General features: G+C 47.9%; 1 protein-coding gene across 1 annotated transcript in view; it reads left to right on the forward strand.

Moving 5' to 3' along the window:
- Nucleotides 1-17,860, forward strand: part of Clstn3 (calsyntenin 3) — a 29,293-nt gene that overhangs the window by 8,332 nt on the left and 3,101 nt on the right. The window contains exons 9-17 of the mRNA XM_005378860.2: nt 73-185; nt 3,419-3,581; nt 4,149-4,205; nt 4,934-5,091; nt 5,222-5,370; nt 12,518-12,744; nt 13,053-13,223; nt 14,041-14,186; nt 14,405-14,540. Of these exons, the coding sequence (XP_005378917.1) occupies nt 73-185; nt 3,419-3,581; nt 4,149-4,205; nt 4,934-5,091; nt 5,222-5,370; nt 12,518-12,744; nt 13,053-13,223; nt 14,041-14,186; nt 14,405-14,540 (1,320 nt within the window). The remainder of the gene's footprint in view (nt 1-72; nt 186-3,418; nt 3,582-4,148; nt 4,206-4,933; nt 5,092-5,221; nt 5,371-12,517; nt 12,745-13,052; nt 13,224-14,040; nt 14,187-14,404; nt 14,541-17,860) is intronic.

Below are 17,860 nucleotides of genomic sequence, written 5' to 3' on the forward strand. Positions count from 1 at the left end.
ATTAGCTCCCTGCTGCTGTTTTGAGCTCATTCTTGCCTCAGGCCTGACCCTGTCCCTATCCTGTCCCCTCAGAGGATGGCTTCTCTCACTACTCACTGACTGTCCATGGCTGTAGAATTGCCTTCCTCTACTGGCCCCTGCTCGAGAGTGCCCGCCCTGTCAAGTTCCTCTGGAAGCTGGAACAGGTGAGCTGGTTTGGGACCCGGGCTTGACGGGCTCCAGGGCAGGGGTCAGCATTTCCTGGGCTCTCAAATGCCCTCTTTTATCTCCACTCTCCATCCTGGCCACTGCGCTTCAAGGTCTCTTGTTCTCCCCTTCCCAAGGGTTGGACCCTAAACGAGCCTTCAGGGATTAAACAGAAATATGCAAGGAGTTCCTGCCAACCCCAAGCCTGTCCTGCCCTCCCCCATGTTTTATTTAATCTCCTTCTTATCTAGAATCCTAACTGTCGGTGTCCCTGACTTTTAGAGTTGTAACCAAGAAATAAGCGAGGGTGAGGTGCATACATGGGATTTGCTGCCTATGAAATCTTGGTTAATATGTCTAAGCTTCAGGGGTTTAAAAAAACTTATTAAATAAGGATAAAAGAATTCAATATGCCAGGGTTGCTGTAGGATTAAATGAGATAGTAGAACTTTATAGACTGAAAATCACTTTGTACAGTAAATCCCTGACTTAGGAGTGAGTTTAGTTCCTGGAGAATGTTCATAAGTTGGATTCGTTTGTAAGTCCGACTACAACTTTGACACAAATACACACACACAAACATACACACAAATACTATAAGCAAACTATTTTTACCAGCAAACACATGAGTTACTTACACAATTTGTTCACATCTATGGAATGTTCGTGATGTGAGGGCTGTTTGTATCTGTGACAGTTTGCAATTTGAATATTATAGGTTGGAATCTTACTGTACAAGTTAGTTATCACTATTTTTTGCCCATAATTACAAAGGCTAAATAAAAATAGGCAAAAAATATAAATCTTCACTTGAGCCAACAGTGACAGCCTCTATGTTTTGTGTGTGGGGTACTGGGGATTGAACCCAGTGTTATTGCGCTAATCTACATCCCCAGCTACATTTAATTTTTAGACAGGGGTCTCACTAAATTGCTTAATTATCCAGGTGGGGCTCAAACTTGTGATTCTCTTGCCTCAGCCTCGAGAGTTCTGGGGTTACATGTTTGTGCCACCATACCTGGCTAAGCAGCTTTTTATTTTTTCTTCATACTCACAGGCACTAGTGAGGACTCATTTCATGTTTCATCTTGTAAGTTCCTTGCAAGTCCTGGTAGTGGCTGAATAAGCAAATGAAAAACAAAAACAGGGGTGGGGGATATAGCTCAGCCACACAAACACCTGCTTGGTAAGCACAAGGTCCTGAGTTTGTTTCCTGGTACCAAGAAAAAAACAAAAACAAAAGCAAAAGGAAAAGACTAGAAGAGAAAGAGAAAATAAGGACTTAAAAGATAACAAAGTGGACAGTTGTGGGCTTTCACAGACTTTTGTTTGTGGCACTCCTGCAAGAAGAGCCTGTCACTTTCCCCCATGTTACTGATATTGTTCACATGGCCTGTTCAGTTTTTCCTTAACTTACTTTGAATTTATTAAACAGAAAATCTAGTAAATGCCAATTAAGTTCTTGTCATTCTGTTAGGTTCTGGTGATACAAAGGAATATTAGAACAAAATCTTCGCTTTCAGTGAGCTTACATTTTAGTTGGGGAGATAGTTTTATATGTGGGGTGTGTGTGTGTGTGTGTGTGTATGTGTTGGGAAATCAAAAGGCCTTTGTGCATGCCGGGCTATATTACTGAGCTACGTTATTAACCCTTAAAGGAAACAGATTTTAAAAAGCTAAATAGACAGGGCTGGGGACATAGCTTGGGGTCAAACATGAATTTAGCGTGCCAAGGCCCTGGAATCAATTCCCAGCACCAAACAAGCAACCCAAAGCTAAACACCGAGTGGGAATGGGCAAACAAAGGACTGGAGTCAGCCATGGGAAAGGCAAGGAGAGAAGAACTCATCTCAGATTGGATGTCCAGGGAAGGCCTGACTGAGGTGAAATTTCAACTTCATCCCAGAAGATAAGCAGGTACTAGCTGACAGTGAGAAGAGAGCTGGAAGTGTCCCTGGAGGTGAGAACAGCAGATACAAAGGCCCTGAGGCTGGAAAGAAGGGAAGTGAGCCTGGGACAGAGTGGAAAGGCTGGAGATGAGGTTGGGGAGATGGGCAGTGATTAGGCATACAGTGGACTTTGTGAGCTAAAGTTAGGGAAATGAGAAGCCTTTTTTTTTTGGAAGGGTTTAAAGCAGGGGTGTAATCTGATCAGATTTACGTTTTACCAGGATTCCATTGACAACTGAAGGAGGACTCTGTTGAAGACACAGGAGTGGAAGTAAACAGACAGGACTATTGTGACAGCGCTCAGGAAAGGGGCCAGGGACTTGACTGGTGTGTGGCTGTGGAAGAGGAGGGACCCACACAGGAGCGCACAGCTTTGAGTGCTCTTGGGGCCCGGGGTTGACAGCACCTGCTGGTGCGCTGGACACGGAGCGTGAGGGGAAGAGGGGGGCCAGCTGCTTGAACAACTGGATGGATGGTGGTGTCCATCATACTCTGGGTAAACTGGAGCAGTGGGGAGGGGCATGGACTCCCGTCTCACACTTGCTAAATTTGAGTTGTCTGTGAGACATCTGAGTGAAAGCCCAGCATTCAGGGGTGAGTTCTGGGCTGTAGAAGGAGAGTTGGAGTTATTGGCATAAATACGTAATCTGAGCCTATGGGAACAGATGAGGTATCCTGAGGAAGACAGTGAAGAGGAGAAGGGTAGAGGGCCTGGGTCTGAGCCCTGAGGGAAGCTGTTAAAGCTGATTCTCTATGCTTCCTCTTCCTGTATCCACCCCCAGTGGCTGACCCTGGGAGTCTGCAAAGGGAAGGAATGTTTATTTCGGTGGTTTCGGTTGAGTAGAAACTGCTGCATTGAGTCCAGGGCCAGACATATGTACATAAGTATTTCTGGAGACATTTGTCCACAGCACAGTTTTATGTTTATAATGTTTTTGTTTTTTGAGATGGGGTCTTTCTGTTTTTGTTTTTTGAGATGGGGTCTATGGCCTGGAGCTCCTGGGGTCCAGTGATCCCTCTCTGCCTCAGCCTTCCACGTAACTTGCACACCATTGTGCCCAGTTCTATGTTTATAATTTTAAAAGTTTACCTGACTAGTGGAATTTTCCATACTAGGTTGGTTGCCCAGTACATTTCGGATAAGAATGTTATACTTGATCTGAGCTTGCTAGAAGGGGGAATATGCGGGGCTGTCCAGTGTCCTAGGAGATGGGGCTATGTGTGGGGTCGGTTCCCTCAGAGGAAGTAATTGAGAATTTCTTGTCCTCGTCCTGCTCCTCAAGGTCTGTGATGAAGAGTGGCATCACTACGCACTGAACCTTGAGTTCCCCACAGTCACACTCTATGCTGATGGCATCTCTTTCGACCCGGCCCTCATCCACGATAATGGCCTCATCCACCCACCCCGGAGGGAGCCCGCGCTCATGATTGGGGCCTGTTGGGCTGGTATGTTCCCCTTCTCCCAGCCAAGGTCAGAGGTTTTGGGGTGGCGAGGGGAGAGAGACTGGTGAGGAGTGTGGGAGCATTTTCCTGCCTCGCGCATGTCCCTGCAGCTGGGTGGGTTACCCCATGTCCACCGGGGACACCATGGCCTCCCGTGTCCCCACCCACCTTCTGACTTGGTAGAATTCCCTTCTCAGGTGTCTACAGAATCTCACTTCCCGCAACTTCAAGTGTTTTCCACCTTGTTCTGTCAACATGATGCAGATTTCCACAGCCTGCTGGGGAACTGTGGCCCTTGACGGTGTCATCAGCCTTTCCACTTTTAGCCATTTTTTTCATATTTTTTCCCAGGAGTGCATGTGTGTGCCTATCGGGCCAGCCTCTCTTGTTCCCTCTGCAACATATTTAGGGGAGTGTTTGTAACAGAGGCCTGGGAAATTGGGGTACAATCAAAGTAGGGTTAGGACTCAGCTGAGAGGTTGCCCGTCCTTGTGGGCGTGAGGGCTTCTCATTCTTCTTGTGTATCCATCCCCACACCCTGAGATCATTGCTCCTTCTTTTTGTCCCCAGAGGAGAAGAACAAAGAGAAGGAAAAGGGAGGAGACAACAGCACAGACCCTGCCCAAGGTACTCTGTGTGTAACGACGGGAGACCCCAGAGTTCTCGTCCTGATTTTCTGATCTGTATACTCTTTCCCAAATGTCATCTGAGCTCTCTAGTTACTACTTCACAGGCCACCAGGAGGCAGAGCCTTGCAGAATTTCAGCCAGGCAGGGTCTGCCTGGAGCAAAAAGACTGGATACTAGGTGTTTTTCCTGCCCACAGAATGCAGAAAGGGGCTTCCCTTCCTGGCTTCCCACCTAGAAAGGAGGTGGCAGAAGGCAGACATGCAGGAGGGAAAGATCTGGGCATCTTAGAAGCTCACACACATTTATCCTGGTCGCCTTGCATGTCACTGTAGAGGACACTACTGCAGTATCTTCTCTCTCTCTCTCCCTGTGGCTTCTGTTTTTCGCCTTTCTTTCTCCCTCACTTTACCCTCTCTTCTGCACCTCTTTTCTCTTTTGCAGTGCTGGGTTGGGACCCTGGGCCTTGCACATGCTAGGCCAGTGCTCTGCCCTTGAGCTGCAGCCCAGCCTGCCTTGTCCCGTCTCTCTCCCATCTCCAGCACATCCTTTACCCTCACTTCTCTCCCATATCTAACCTCTTTTTGTTCTTGTCCTTTCCAAATTCCTCCTTATTTATCAGCCTGCTCATTCTTTTTGCCCCTTTTCTCAGCCCCCCTCCTCAACCTTTCCTCCTCTCCTTTCTTTCCTCCTTTCACCACCCTGCCTGCCCCTGTGTTCCTGCCCTAGGAGACCCCTTGCCGATCCACCACTACTTCCATGGCTACCTGGCTGGTTTCAGCGTGCGCTCAGGTCGCCTGGAGAGCCGTGAGGTCATCGAGTGCCTCTATGCATGTCGGGAGGGGCTGGACTATAGGGATTTCGAGAGCCTGGGCAAAGGCATGAAGGTATAGACCCTCCCCTAGCCCTCTCCTTCCCAGCATGGCCCCTGCCCCTCCCACCCCACCTCTCCACCTGTGCTTCTTCTTCCCTTGCCTCTTGGTCCTGCTCTCAGCTGTGTCTGTGTCTGGGGCCCAGGTCCACGTGAACCCCTCGCAGTCCCTGCTCACCCTGGAGGGGGATGATGTGGAGACCTTCAACCATGCCCTGCAGCATGTGGCTTACATGAACACTCTGCGCTTTGCCACGCCCGGCGTCAGGCCCCTGCGCCTCACCACTGCCGTCAAGTGAGTGTGGGGTGGGCGGGGCAGTCAGAGCAGGGCAGTGTCTCACTGGTTGGCCTAACATGTCACCTAGAGCTGGCCTTACCTCCCACATTTTGTGTCCCTCTCTGAGCCCCCAGAGAGGACAGTTGACCACTGACAGTCACAGGGTAATGTTGGGAGAAGCGCCTGATTCACCCACAAGCAATTGATTATGTTGGGGTTTTGATGGCCTCTTTGCTGATATGTAAAGTGGGACAGAGAGACCTGGGGCTGGATGACCTGATGTTAATCTGGCTCAACACCAATTGGCTGGAAGACCTTGGGCAGAGAACGAACTCTGATTTGCTTTACCTGTTTTAATCCTGCTTCACTAAGACCCTGCCAGGCAAATAAATGTAAGGATCCAAGATTAGGGGTTGGCAACCCAGGCCCCTGGCTTGCTGTCCACTTTGTAAACACAGTTTTATTGGAACACAGTATGGCCCAAGCTATCTGACAATGTACATCTCTGACTTGTCCTGAGGGCTCTGAGCCCTCTGGTCAGTGGGCCTGATTATCAAGCCTCACACGTAGGGCGGTGGAAGGCATAGGCAGTGGCTTTTGGGTGCATGGTCTTGGCATGGACCTGAAGGGCACGGCAGTTGAGGTCATGCAGGCACAGATCCGAGCTGAGCAGGCTGTCACTGCCTTCTTGTCAGAACTCCAGCTGTTAAAGGGTTACTGTCCAGTTGTCGAGAGCTGAGTCCCTCAGAGACCAGGGAATCGGCTCTTGCTTCAGTGTCTTTAGGAGCCACATCAGAAGGGACCGCGCTGGTTTTGCCCAGGGTGGAGCTCAGTAGGAGGAGGCCCCACAGGGGAAGAGCTGACATCCTATCCTCTGTGTCTTGGTTACTTTTCTCTCGTTGCTGAGACAAAATACCCAACGCCCAAAACGAAGGAAGGAAAGGTTTATTTAGCTCACAGTTTGTGGAGGTTTCAGTCCATACTTGGCTGGCTCCGAGGCAGAAGATAGCAAACCAACAAGAGCAAAGGGGGAAACGGCAGCCGAACAGCAAAGCAGCCAGAGCAAAATGGGAGGAATGGCGGCAAGCAGCTTCTTTTTCCCTGCCTTACTTTGTAAAACAGGCTACCCCCACCTAAGGGGCGTGTAGCTCTCACATAATCTCCATGCCCTCCTCTTCCACAGGCTCAGGATGTATACAAAGTAAGTATCCTGGCCTCCTGCTGAGTCACTTAGCCAAACCTCTAGACTCCCCAAGTTGACACAATGTTTCAACCATAACACTCTGTCACTGGCTCATCTAAATTCCTCCCACTTCCTTCAGGCATGGATGGAGGCTTATCCAAGGGTGTGGAACCTGTTGTTGGTCCTTTAAGAGAGGGAAGGGGCCTTGACATTTTCTTATGTGGTTAAGAGAGACAGATCTGTTTTTCCTTGTCTAGGAGTACCTTATGGTTGGTGTCATCTTGATACTTCCCTGAGAATGTGGGGAAAAGTATAGAGGAGAGAGAGAGGGAGAAAGAGAGAGAGACAGAGAGAGACAGAGAGAGAGAGCTCAGAGCACCTCTGCTGCACATCCTTGCCTTTGTCTATGTGGTTATGTGGTTTCCTTAGCTTCCAGTTGTTGATACTTGGACTTCTGCCTATTTAAAGCCAGATTTATGCAACTATTTGGTCCATGTTTAAATAAATGAGACCCAGGTGTGGTGGCTCACACCTGTAATCCCAGCACTTGGGAGGCTGAGGCAGGAGGATTGTTGTAAGTTTGAGGCCAACCTGGGCTACGCGAAGTGAGCTCATGGCCAGCCTGAAGTGCATAGCAAGACCCTGCCCACCCCTAAAAAAGACCTTAAATAAATGCAAGTTTTCTAAGAGTTAAAAATTTAAGAAATTTAAATCTGTTTCTTAGGAAACTTTTCTACTCATGGCATTAACTCCTGAATGATGGCAACAACATCTTTTTCTCTAGCTTTGTTTTCTCTCCACAACTCTAGGGTCTGTAGCTGCTTCCTATAGCCTCTGTCTAGAAGTTCTGCAGCCCCTTAACCCAGATCAGCTAATTCTGAAATAATGAACTTTAAGTAACTAGCTCCCCAAGTAGCCACTCCCTGCCCCCCACATCTTTTGCAGTACTGAATTAAACTCAGGGCCTTCACACTGACCTGCATTCCCAGCCATTTGAAAGTTTTATTTTGAGGCAGGTTTTCCCTAAGTTGCCCAGCCTGGGCTTGAACTTGCAATCCTCCTGCCATAATGCTAGGATTACAGGTATGCACTACCAAGCCTGGCTTGTAATTTCTCTTTCTACTAATGTTTCTATCCTTGCTTCATGAAGGCTTGAAACCGCTAGGCATGTTCGGCTCCTTCCTCTTTACCCTCCATGTCAGGTCAGTTCCCAGGTCACCGAACCCCACTTTGTGCAGATGTCTAGAGTCCATCATGTCTTTTTCCACTTCCATGATCTCACACGTGGCTGTTGCTCAGCCTCCCAACTGCTTGATCTAGTTTTAGCTCACTCTCTCTCCTGTGGTGATCTTAAATCAGACTTTTTGTCAGTGTACTCCTTGGTAAAAAAGACATCAATGACTTGTCCATGGTATAAAACTAAAACTAAAAGTTGGACTCTTTTTTTTTTTTTTTTTTTGGTGGTACTGAAGATTGAAACCTGGGCCTTCACACTGAGCTACATCTCCAGTCCTTTTCTAAATTTTTATATTGAGACAGGATCTTGCCAAGTCCTTAAGTTTCCAAGGCTAGGCTTGAACTTGCCATCCTCCTGTCTCAGCCTCCCAGAGTGCTGGGATTACAGGTGGCAGCACCATGCTTGGTTTACAGATTGAAGTCTTATTGTCACATTCAAAGCTCTCAGCCATGTGTGCTTGCCTCCCTTCCTCCTTTCCTCCCTCCGTTCCTTTTCCTCCTTCTACCTGTGTGTGTGGTGCTGGGGATGGAACCCAGGGCCTACACACAGCCTGGACAAGCACTGTACCACTGAGCTACATCCCCAGCACGCTTGCCTCCTTTCCTGCATCGCACTTCTCTATTCACTTTAGTGTACTCCTCACCATCTGTTCTGCATTCTGCTGAGGCAGTGTCTTCCCCTCCTCCATAGGCCCTCCTCTGTGTAGCACAGGAACTCAGCAAGTCATGAACGTTGGAAACTCCAGGGGCTGGAGCTCATCATACCTGCTTCTTAAGCAACCAAACCAGGGATGCTCAGTGGCATTAATAATTACAACTCTTTCTGGAAAATCATTTTATTAGCACAAATGTATGTACCAGAGTCCTACTCCTGACTCTGGTAATGACTAACTCCCTTGTGAAATCTCCTTGTTCAAGAAGGATGTCTTAGTTCCTTCTGTGCTGCTATGACAGGATACCTGAGACTGGATGATTTATCTAGCCAGAGACTCCATGCTGTGTCATCTCCTGGTGGAAGAGCTGGGAAGGGAGAGAAAAGGACAGGGAAGGGAGGGGGGAGGGAAGGAGAAAGAGAGAGAGAGAGAGAGAGAGAGAGAGAGAGAGAGAGAGAGAGAGAGAGAGAGAGAGAGAGAGAGAGAGAGAGAGAGAGAGAGAGAGAGAGAGAGAGACTTGCTACCTCAGTTCTTCTGTAGTCAACATTTAACCCACTCATTCCTGTGAGTGGAGTTTTTGTGACCTAAATACCTCACATTAGATCCTACCTCTTAAAACGACTCCATCAGGGGTTAAGTTTCTAGCAAATGATTTTTTTTGGGGGGAACCTTTAAACCATGGCATTCTGCTCCAAGTCCCCCAAATTTTATTGTCTTCTCACACAGAAAATACATTCATTCTATCCCACTAACCCCAGTCTTGTCTCATTCCAGCACCAACTCAAAGTCCAGAGTCCAGTCTCATCTAAATCAGATATGGATGAGACTCAAGGCACAATTCATCTTGGGGCAAATTTCCCTCCATCTGTGAGCCTGTGAAATTAACATTACCTAATTCCAAAATACTGTGGTGGGACCAGCATAGGATAGACACTCCCATTCCAAAAGGGAGAGAGAAAGAAGAAAAAAAAAGAAAGGGTAACTGATCTCCAGCAGTCCAAAGGCAAAGAGGGCAGCACTGAATCTCGAGACTCTAGAGCAGTCTTCAACTCCATGGACCACCTTCTGGACACACTGGGATGGGGATTCAGGCTCCAAGGCCTTGGGCAGCTGTACTCTCATGGCGTGGCTGGCCTCAGTCCCTGTAGCACCTGTCAGTTCTCATAGGCCAGTGTTGCACGCTGGTAGCTCTATATAGTTCTGGGGTCTCTATACAGTTCTGGGGTGTCTATGGTGACTTTGTTCTCGTGGAGACTTTCAGCTCACAGCTGCTCAGTACTGCCCTAGTAGGAGGCCCTCAATGGTGGCTTTCCCCTGACAAGTCTCTGCTTGAGTCCGCAGGCTCTCTGAGATATCCTTTGCTATCAAATGGAGGAAGGCATGCCCTGTAGCTCTTGTATTCTGAGCTCATGACAAGGCAGCACCACACGGGTGCTGCCACAGCTTCTTCCCTGCTCCCTTTGGAGCTGTGGTCCAGGCTGCATCTTAGATGACTGAGCCATGGCCAAGGGGCACTGCTGCAGAATGTAGGGGACAGAGACCCACGGTGGTACAGGGCTGTGAATACCGATTTTTCATGGATATCCTGGGCTGTTTGAAGATCTTTTTCCTTCTTGCTCGCTTTCTTTCTTTCTTTCTTTTCCTTTCTTCCTTCCTTCCTTCCTTCCTTCCTTCCTTCCTTCCTTCCTTCCTTCCTTCCTTCCTTCTTTCCTTCTTTCCTTTCTTCCTTCCTCCCCTTCCCTCCCTCTCTCCCTCCCCCTCTCTTTTTCTTTCTTTCTCTTTTGGTATCGGGAATTAAACTCATAACCTTGTGCTTGCCAGCAGGTGCTGTACCGCTGAGCTATATCCCCAGCCCTGTTTTGAAGATCTCTGAAATGGCTTTGGGGCCCTTCTCTCAGTGTCTTGATGAACAGCACTTTGCTTCCTTCTATCCATGCAAACTCCTTTATCAGAGGGTCGCTTGGCCATATTCTGGCGCACATTTTCAGTTTTACTTGCTTATGCTGGGAATTTTTCAAGACCCTAAGGTCTGTTTCCCTTTTAAGTGTAAATTCCACCTTTAAATCATTTCTTCCCTTTCTCATTTTACCGTATGTGGTTAAAAGTAGCCACACAGCTCCTTCAATATTTTGCTTAGCATTTTCTTTTTAGTTTAAATACTGCCTTCCACAAGACTCTCAGGAGTGGACAAAATTTAGCCTTTTTTTTTTTTGCCAATTTATATCAGGATAGTCTATGGTTTCCAGTAAGATAGTTCTTTTTTTCTTTTTGATAGCCCTCATTTTTCATTTATTTATTTATTTATTGTCTTTTTGAGACAGGGTCTCACTATGCAGTTCAGGCTGGCCTTGAGCTCACTTTGTAGCCGGGGCTGGACTTGAACTCTCAATAATCTTCTTTCCTCAGTCTCCCGAATGTTGGGACTACAAGCATGCGCCACCATGCCCAGCAGTCCTCATTTTTAAAAGAGACTTTATCAGGATGGCTGTTATGGCCCATAGTTTTAACAATGTTCTGATGATGACTTCTTAGATAATTTCTAAGAAGTCCTATGCGTTCCCTACAGTTCTTCTCTTCTGAGCCCGCACAGAATCATTTTATATGGTCCTCTGTGGCAGCATGAGCTTCTCCCAACATTCCCTTCAGCAGTGCCCCAGCCTTTCCCCACTGCCCAGGTCCAAAGCTGCTTCCATGTTTTTAGGCACTTCTCACAGCAGCCTCACTTCTGTGATCCTGATTTCCTGGCCCAGTCAGTTTTGGCTGCTGTAATGGAACCCCTGGGTCTAGGTGACTTATAAAGAATCTGGCATTTGATGAGGGCTATTTTGCAATTATCATTTCATAGTGGAAAACAGAGCAAGAGAGAGGGAGAGGAAGAGAGAGAGGGAGGGAGAGAAAGAGGGGAGGAAAGAAAGGGGGAAGGAAAGGTTAAACGTGAAGCTTCAGTCCTTTTATAACCAGCATTAATCCACTCATGAGCCCTCCTCTTCGGGCTCTTTCCAACACTGTTACACTGGGGATTAAATTTTTAGCACATACATTTTGGGGGATATATTCAAATCAAAGCCTGACATTTCTTTGTAAATACACCTCCCTGGTGCCAACCCAGACTTCAAATGGTAGCTGTGGTTTAGTGAAAAGATCAGAGGACTTGGAATAAGAAGAGGGAATCTTTGCCTTTGCCTTGCCTTTGACAGATATTTCTAGTGTGTGCCTGATACTTGATCTAAGAGCTTTGTTTTCTTCTCCCTATTCTACAGCATGGAAACAAGGTTATAATAAAATGACATAGGCCAAGTGGTTCATAAACCAGTAAGTGCAGTGAGATGGTTAGGTGTCATTGCTGTTGGCAAAGAGTGGGGCTGGAGTGGATCCTGGAAGCTTGGGTCCTAGGCAGCTGCCCTGTGGTTGGCTTGGCATGGTGGAGTCCTCTAGGACCAACACCCAAATCAGGCAGCCAGTGTGGCCTGGTGGGTCGAGGTCAAAGGTCAGATCATCTTATCCACCTATCCGTCTCTCCAATACTGAAGGGAATGGAAGACACACTAAGGAAGCGGATGTCCTTTGATAGATCCCACCTTATATTTAGAGGGCAACATCTTCCAGACTGTATATGGAACCTATGTATATTTTTTCACTTCCTAGATAAAGAGCTGTGTGTATATATACATTTTGGTCAGTTCAGTTTCTTTTTATTTATTTATTTATTTATTTATTTATTTATTTATTTATTTATTTTTTCCGGTACCAGGAATCGAACTCACAACCTGCGCTTGCCAGGCAGGCGCTGTGCCGCTGAGCTAAATCCCCAGCCCCCTTCTTTTTTTATTTACATAGAATTTGATAGATGTTCTGTAATCTTGGGGTATAACATTGATGATGTCATCACCCCCATAGGTTGGGGCTGTGTTACCTTTTGCTCCTGACCCCTTGCAACTTTGTTATGGGGTTTGGGTGTGTATGTACTATCCCCACTACCCCCAATAGGGGGTGCTTTGCTGTACAGGCAGAGACCCAGAGTGATGAAACAATATAGATTTTGAGGGAGAGTGTTGGGGTCACAAGTGGTCGGTCTCCCCTCTCTCTTGTATAGGTGCTTCAGCGAAGAATCCTGTGTCTCCATCCCTGAAGTGGAGGGCTATGTGGTGGTCCTTCAGCCTGATGCCCCCCAGATCCTCCTAAGTGGCACTGCCCATTTTGTCCGCCCAGCTGTGGACTTCGAGGGACCTGAGGGTGTCCCTCTGTTCCCTGATCTTCAAATCACTTGCTCCATTTCTCACCAAGTGGAGGCCAAAAAAGATGAAAGTTGGCAGGGCACAGGTGAGGAGGGCTCCAGGACGTGACATCCAGGGCAGGGGCCAATGTCTGGAAGCAGAATGAGGGAGCAAATGTGGGGCTGGATGCAGAGTGACTACTCCATGTGTGTGCATGACCCCAACATCTCACCCTTAAGAGGTCCGTGGGTATGAGGAAACCATGCCTGACGATTTCACGAAAATGATACTCACTTCCCTTATGGAAAGCCCTTGGGAGGGGCAGAAAAGTGGCCATGACCTGATGGTGACGGTCAGGTCTCAGAACCTCACTGAGGCCAACTCTGACCCAGACACTGATTCTCTCTCATCCAGTGACGGACACACGCATGTCAGATGAGATTGTGCACAACCTGGACGGCTGTGAAATTTCTCTGGTGGGAGATGACCTGGACCCTGAGCGGGAAAGCCTGCTCTTGGACATGGCATCCTTGCAGCAGCGAGGGCTGGAGCTCACCAACACATCTGCCTACCTCACCATTGCTGGTCAGTGGGGCATGAGAGCCTGTGCTTTGTGTGTGTGTGTGCGCGCACCTCTCTCCACGGTAAGCATCTGGGTCCTCCTTCCAGGCCCAGGGAGGTGGCCAAGTGGCATTTAGATCTTTCCAGCTGGAAGGTCCTCTGGCTTCCAGGTTGTGCCTGGGGATGTGGGCTGGGCTGTGGGCTCCACATGTTCTCTCCTCTCCATAACTGGACTCACCTCTGCCCATGGCTTCTATTTCCCTCCAGGCCTCTGTCATCCCTCCCCTCTTTAAGCTCAGGCTTCCTAATGAATTTTCAGATTCTCTAGTTGTTTGGTATTATTGGTCACCTTCCCTATCTTTCAGCTCACTCCACTCCTGCACACACTGCAGCTTTGAGCTGAGTGATCATCCATTAATGAATGGTGGGGAGTGGGGAGCTGGCGGTTTCCAGAAGAACACTCTGCAGCGCCCTCTGGGTGGGAGAATGAAGATGCCTATGACTATCTCCTTTGCGGCCCTCGTTGAGGCTGTGTGTTCTCCGTTTCCCTTCTGCCTGTCATCTCTCTTCTGTTGTGCCTCTTCCTTCCCTTCCCAAAGGCCACAGAGCTGGCTAAGCAGGGCAGAGCAGGAAATGGGACCTTACTCACTCTACTCCAGTGCACCAGAGTGGAGTAGAGAGTAGGGCAGCATTTCTTCCTCTGAGAGCCCAGCGAACACCCTGTAGGGAGGGCCTGAGCCCTTCCGTGGCTTGGCCTGCTGGTGTCTGGTGGGAGTTGAGCGACAGAGTGTTGCCTAGGCCTGCCTTCGCTGGCACCTGCACTTGCATCCCTGTTCCGTAGGTGTGGAGAGCATTACTGTGTATGAAGAGATCCTGAGGCAGGCTCATTATCGGCTGCGACATGGGGCTGCCCTCTATGCAAGGAAGTTCCGGCTGTCCTGCTCAGAAATGAATGGCCGCTATTCCAGCAACGAATTCATTGTGGAGGTACCTGGAGAGCTCCCTCCTTCATGGCTCCTTCCTCCATAGCAAGGAGCCAGGGTGGAGCAGACTCAGATCCGTGGCTCGTGGGCAGGGGCGTTGCAGCCTGGAGGACTCCTGGCCTGGCCCTGGGTAGAGGAGAAGATGTAGGGTGGCAGTTAAGAGGTGGAGCTGGGCCCTGGAGGTGAGAAGCAGGTGTGCCATGAACCCTCTCCTCTGCCCAGGTCAACGTGTTGCACAGCATGAACCGGGTGGCCCACCCCAGTCACGTGCTCAGCTCCCAGCAGTTCCTGCACCGTGGTCACCAGCCTCCTCCTGAGATGGCTGGGCACAGCCTGGCCAGCTCCCACCGGAACTCCAGTACGTAAACAGAGGCAGGCTGGGCAGGGAGGGGTGGACAGAAGCACCCGCCCCTGTGCCGTTGGGATGGGAGGTGGAGAGTGGAGCAGTGGATTCTGTTCCCTGTGGTTCTTGCTTAGTGCGCAGCTTCGGATTGATCCCTTCAATGGTCATTAACCCTGTCGCTGTAGGGTGCTTATGCCCGGAATTATAGTCATTGTGGGGTGTGGGTGTGTTTGCTATTCCTACTGAGCCCCTGCCATATAAAATTAGCTCTAGACCTAGAGATCCTCTGTAACAAAGCTATCAGACATTTATTAAGCACCCACAGGGTACTAGCACTGTCTTAAAATGCTATTTGGGAGAAGAATGATAGGATTGATGCTGTCCTTTCTTCAAGGAGAGTGTTGCTATAAGTACATGCTGTCTGCAAAGTTGTCAGAATGTTTCTGAAACAAAAAAATATGCAAAGGTTTACCTCCAGATGGGGTGCTGCCTTCAAAGCAGTCTTGTTCCCTGGCCATGGCCCTTTACCAGTGGTATAGTTTTTTTTCCCAATATAAGAGTTTCTTAATTATAGAAATATCAGAAAACAAGTATGAAGAAGAGCAGTGAGCCAGGCTTCTACACAAGGGAGACCACTCTTAATGTGTTATATTATGTTCCAGTCTTTTTCTATGCATCTTTCTTCTTCTTTTTATGGAGTTGCAGTTAGTTTGTAAGCTGTTATTTACATTTAATATCATAAAGCAAGTCTGTTGACACATTACTAAAAACTGAAAAACGATGCTGACAGTGCTGAAAGTGACTTTTGGAATCCCGTTTTACAGTTGTTTTCAAAGCCACGTTGTGTTTATTTTTATCAATTCTGGGACACACCTTGTCTTTGGCCTAGTTTTTTTTTTTTTTTTTTTTTTTGTGGTGTTGGGGATTGAACTCAAGGCTTTGTGCATGCAAGACAAGAACTTTACCACTGAGCCATATCCCCAGCCCCCCAGTTTGGAATTATCCAGCTTAATCTTCTACTTTTGTCAGAGTTGGCTCTGGAGGTCATTTTAATTTTGTAAACATTGAACCTACTTTCAGACTTGTCACTTTTGAAGAGTGTCAGAAGGTTGTGCAATGGGCTCTGAAGGCACTTCCCTGGGGAGTTTATGAATGCTTTCTTGGGGGAAGTTCACGGTCACAGAACATGACCAGGAACGTAGCACTCACTTCAATACATGGGATGGTGAGAATGAGGTTGTCAAACACAGGAGCGTTCACCCTGCACCCATCACCATATTTAACATGTGTGAACTCATCTAGCCATTACAAACCACAACTGAAATTGGTATTAACGTCATTCCATTTAAATGCAAGGAAATCGAGGCACAGAGAAGTCAAATACCTTATGCAAGGTCACACAGCTAGGAAGAAGGTGGAGCCAGGATTGGAATCCAGACAGTGTGATTCCAAGAGGTCGTACCCTAAAATGGCCCTCAACCCTGGTGTAACTAAAGCCGGGTATGGTGGTGCACACCTGTAATCTCAGCACTGTAGGAAGTTGAGGCAGGAGGATTACAAATTTGAGCCCAGCCTGGGCAACTTAGCAATACCCTGTCTCAAAATATAAAATAAAGCATGCGCTGCAGATGCAGCTTAGTAAGAAGGTTAATCCCCACTGCTGCTCCCCTCAAAAGCATAACCAAGTTGCAAAGAAAGGTTCAAAGACATGTCACATAATATTTAGTCGGTAGTGACATTGTAGTGAACTAAATCTTTTTTTTTTGACTCCTTGGGGCTTCTTTCCTCCCTTTTCTCCCACACTTGTTCTCAGCCGGACTCTGGGTCCCTCAAGCTTCCCTCTAGATTTCCATTAAGATCCCCAGTCTGCCTTTACTTCTTCCCTTACCTTGGCCTGAGCAGGCACAGAGTTTGGCTGAGGGCCTTAGAGAGGGACATTGTTCTGGCTCATTAGGTGATCCACTTCATCAAACCGGTTCCATAGCCCTTTTCTGACCTCCCCATGTCTTCCCTCCCTCCCACTTGCTGAGCCCAAGGGTGATGTTGCAGATTGATGGTTTCAAAATATCAAATTAATCCTGCAGGAGCAGCAGGAGATACAATCTCCTCCAGTGGAATGGAGGCCCGTATCTCTGTGGCTCCTGCGTACTCTGGACAAGGATCAGTGGAGTGGTCAGGGGTGGGTGGCATATATAGTTTGAGCTTGGACCTTGGAGAGAAGGTCTGTAAACATGAAATGCATAGGAAAGAATGAGAATTTGAGAATCTGGGAGAATTAGATTGTTTGAGAAGGGTGAGGAAAATATGTAGTTATCCCAAACTTTGATGCACACCACAGTCACTCAGGAGCTTTAAAAACTCTTAGCATTTAAGTGACACCCTGAAACAATGACATCAGAATGTCTGGGGGGGGGGTGACAGCCAGGTTTCAGTGGTTCTTAAAGATCCCTGTGTTATTCTAGTGCATAACAAAGTTTGGACACCCTTTCCCTACTTTGTTTCTTACAAGAATCTGAAGTTTCCTGGAAAAACTCACAAAAGAAATAGGATTAAGAAGAAAACAAATTAGGAGGTAAGGAAAGATTAGCCACTAAAGAAGAACAAGATGTAGCCAGGGAATAACGTCACTTCATCGAGTGCATATGTGATATACTACAGCGTTGCAAATGTGGGCCAAGACTTTGACTCTGGGCTTCCTTGCAGCTACTGTGGAAGGAAACTCGAGCAGTTGCGCAGGCATAGGATAGGAACCAACACGTTCTTCAAGAGAAGCCCGGGGAGACTGAGACTGAGAGCAGGAAGACAACTCCCCTGGGCTCTTCATAGGGAAGGGACCACATGGGCTGTGGACAGGATTTCAACAATGTCCTTACAGTCAGATAGCTTGTTTGCAGAGGTCATTCAAGGGCAGAATGAACTGACTGAATCTAATACAGCAGAAAAGGTTGATTGAACTTCTTGATTTTTGTCTGTAGCTAATTTTAAAATCTTCCTGTCTCTCTGGCCTCCTGGCTCATCTTAAACTAGTTAACCAGTTTGCCTACAGAGTGTCTGCATTTTGTCTTTCTTGTGGTCCTTTCTTATTTTTGGTGATTAGTCTGGCATTTTTTCAGCAGTCCAGGGCTCAGAGGGACAGACGCATTGATGAGGCTGGAAGCTTTGGCTTGATATCCTGGGGCCCAAGTGCAAGTTCACCTGCCGTGGACCCACTCTGAGGGTGGCTTAGCCACAGGGGCCACCTGTGGGTGGGGTGGTCTTGTCCCCTGACTTGAAGGCACAGAAGGAGCTATTTCAGGCAGACGGGCAGGGAGGGGCGCTCTGCTTCTTGCCCCTCC

Source organism: Chinchilla lanigera, unplaced genomic scaffold (assembly GCF_000276665.1).
Source record: "Chinchilla lanigera isolate Chin_1 unplaced genomic scaffold, ChiLan1.0 scaffold00012, whole genome shotgun sequence".
NCBI classification, from domain to species: Eukaryota; Metazoa; Chordata; class Mammalia; order Rodentia; family Chinchillidae; genus Chinchilla; species Chinchilla lanigera.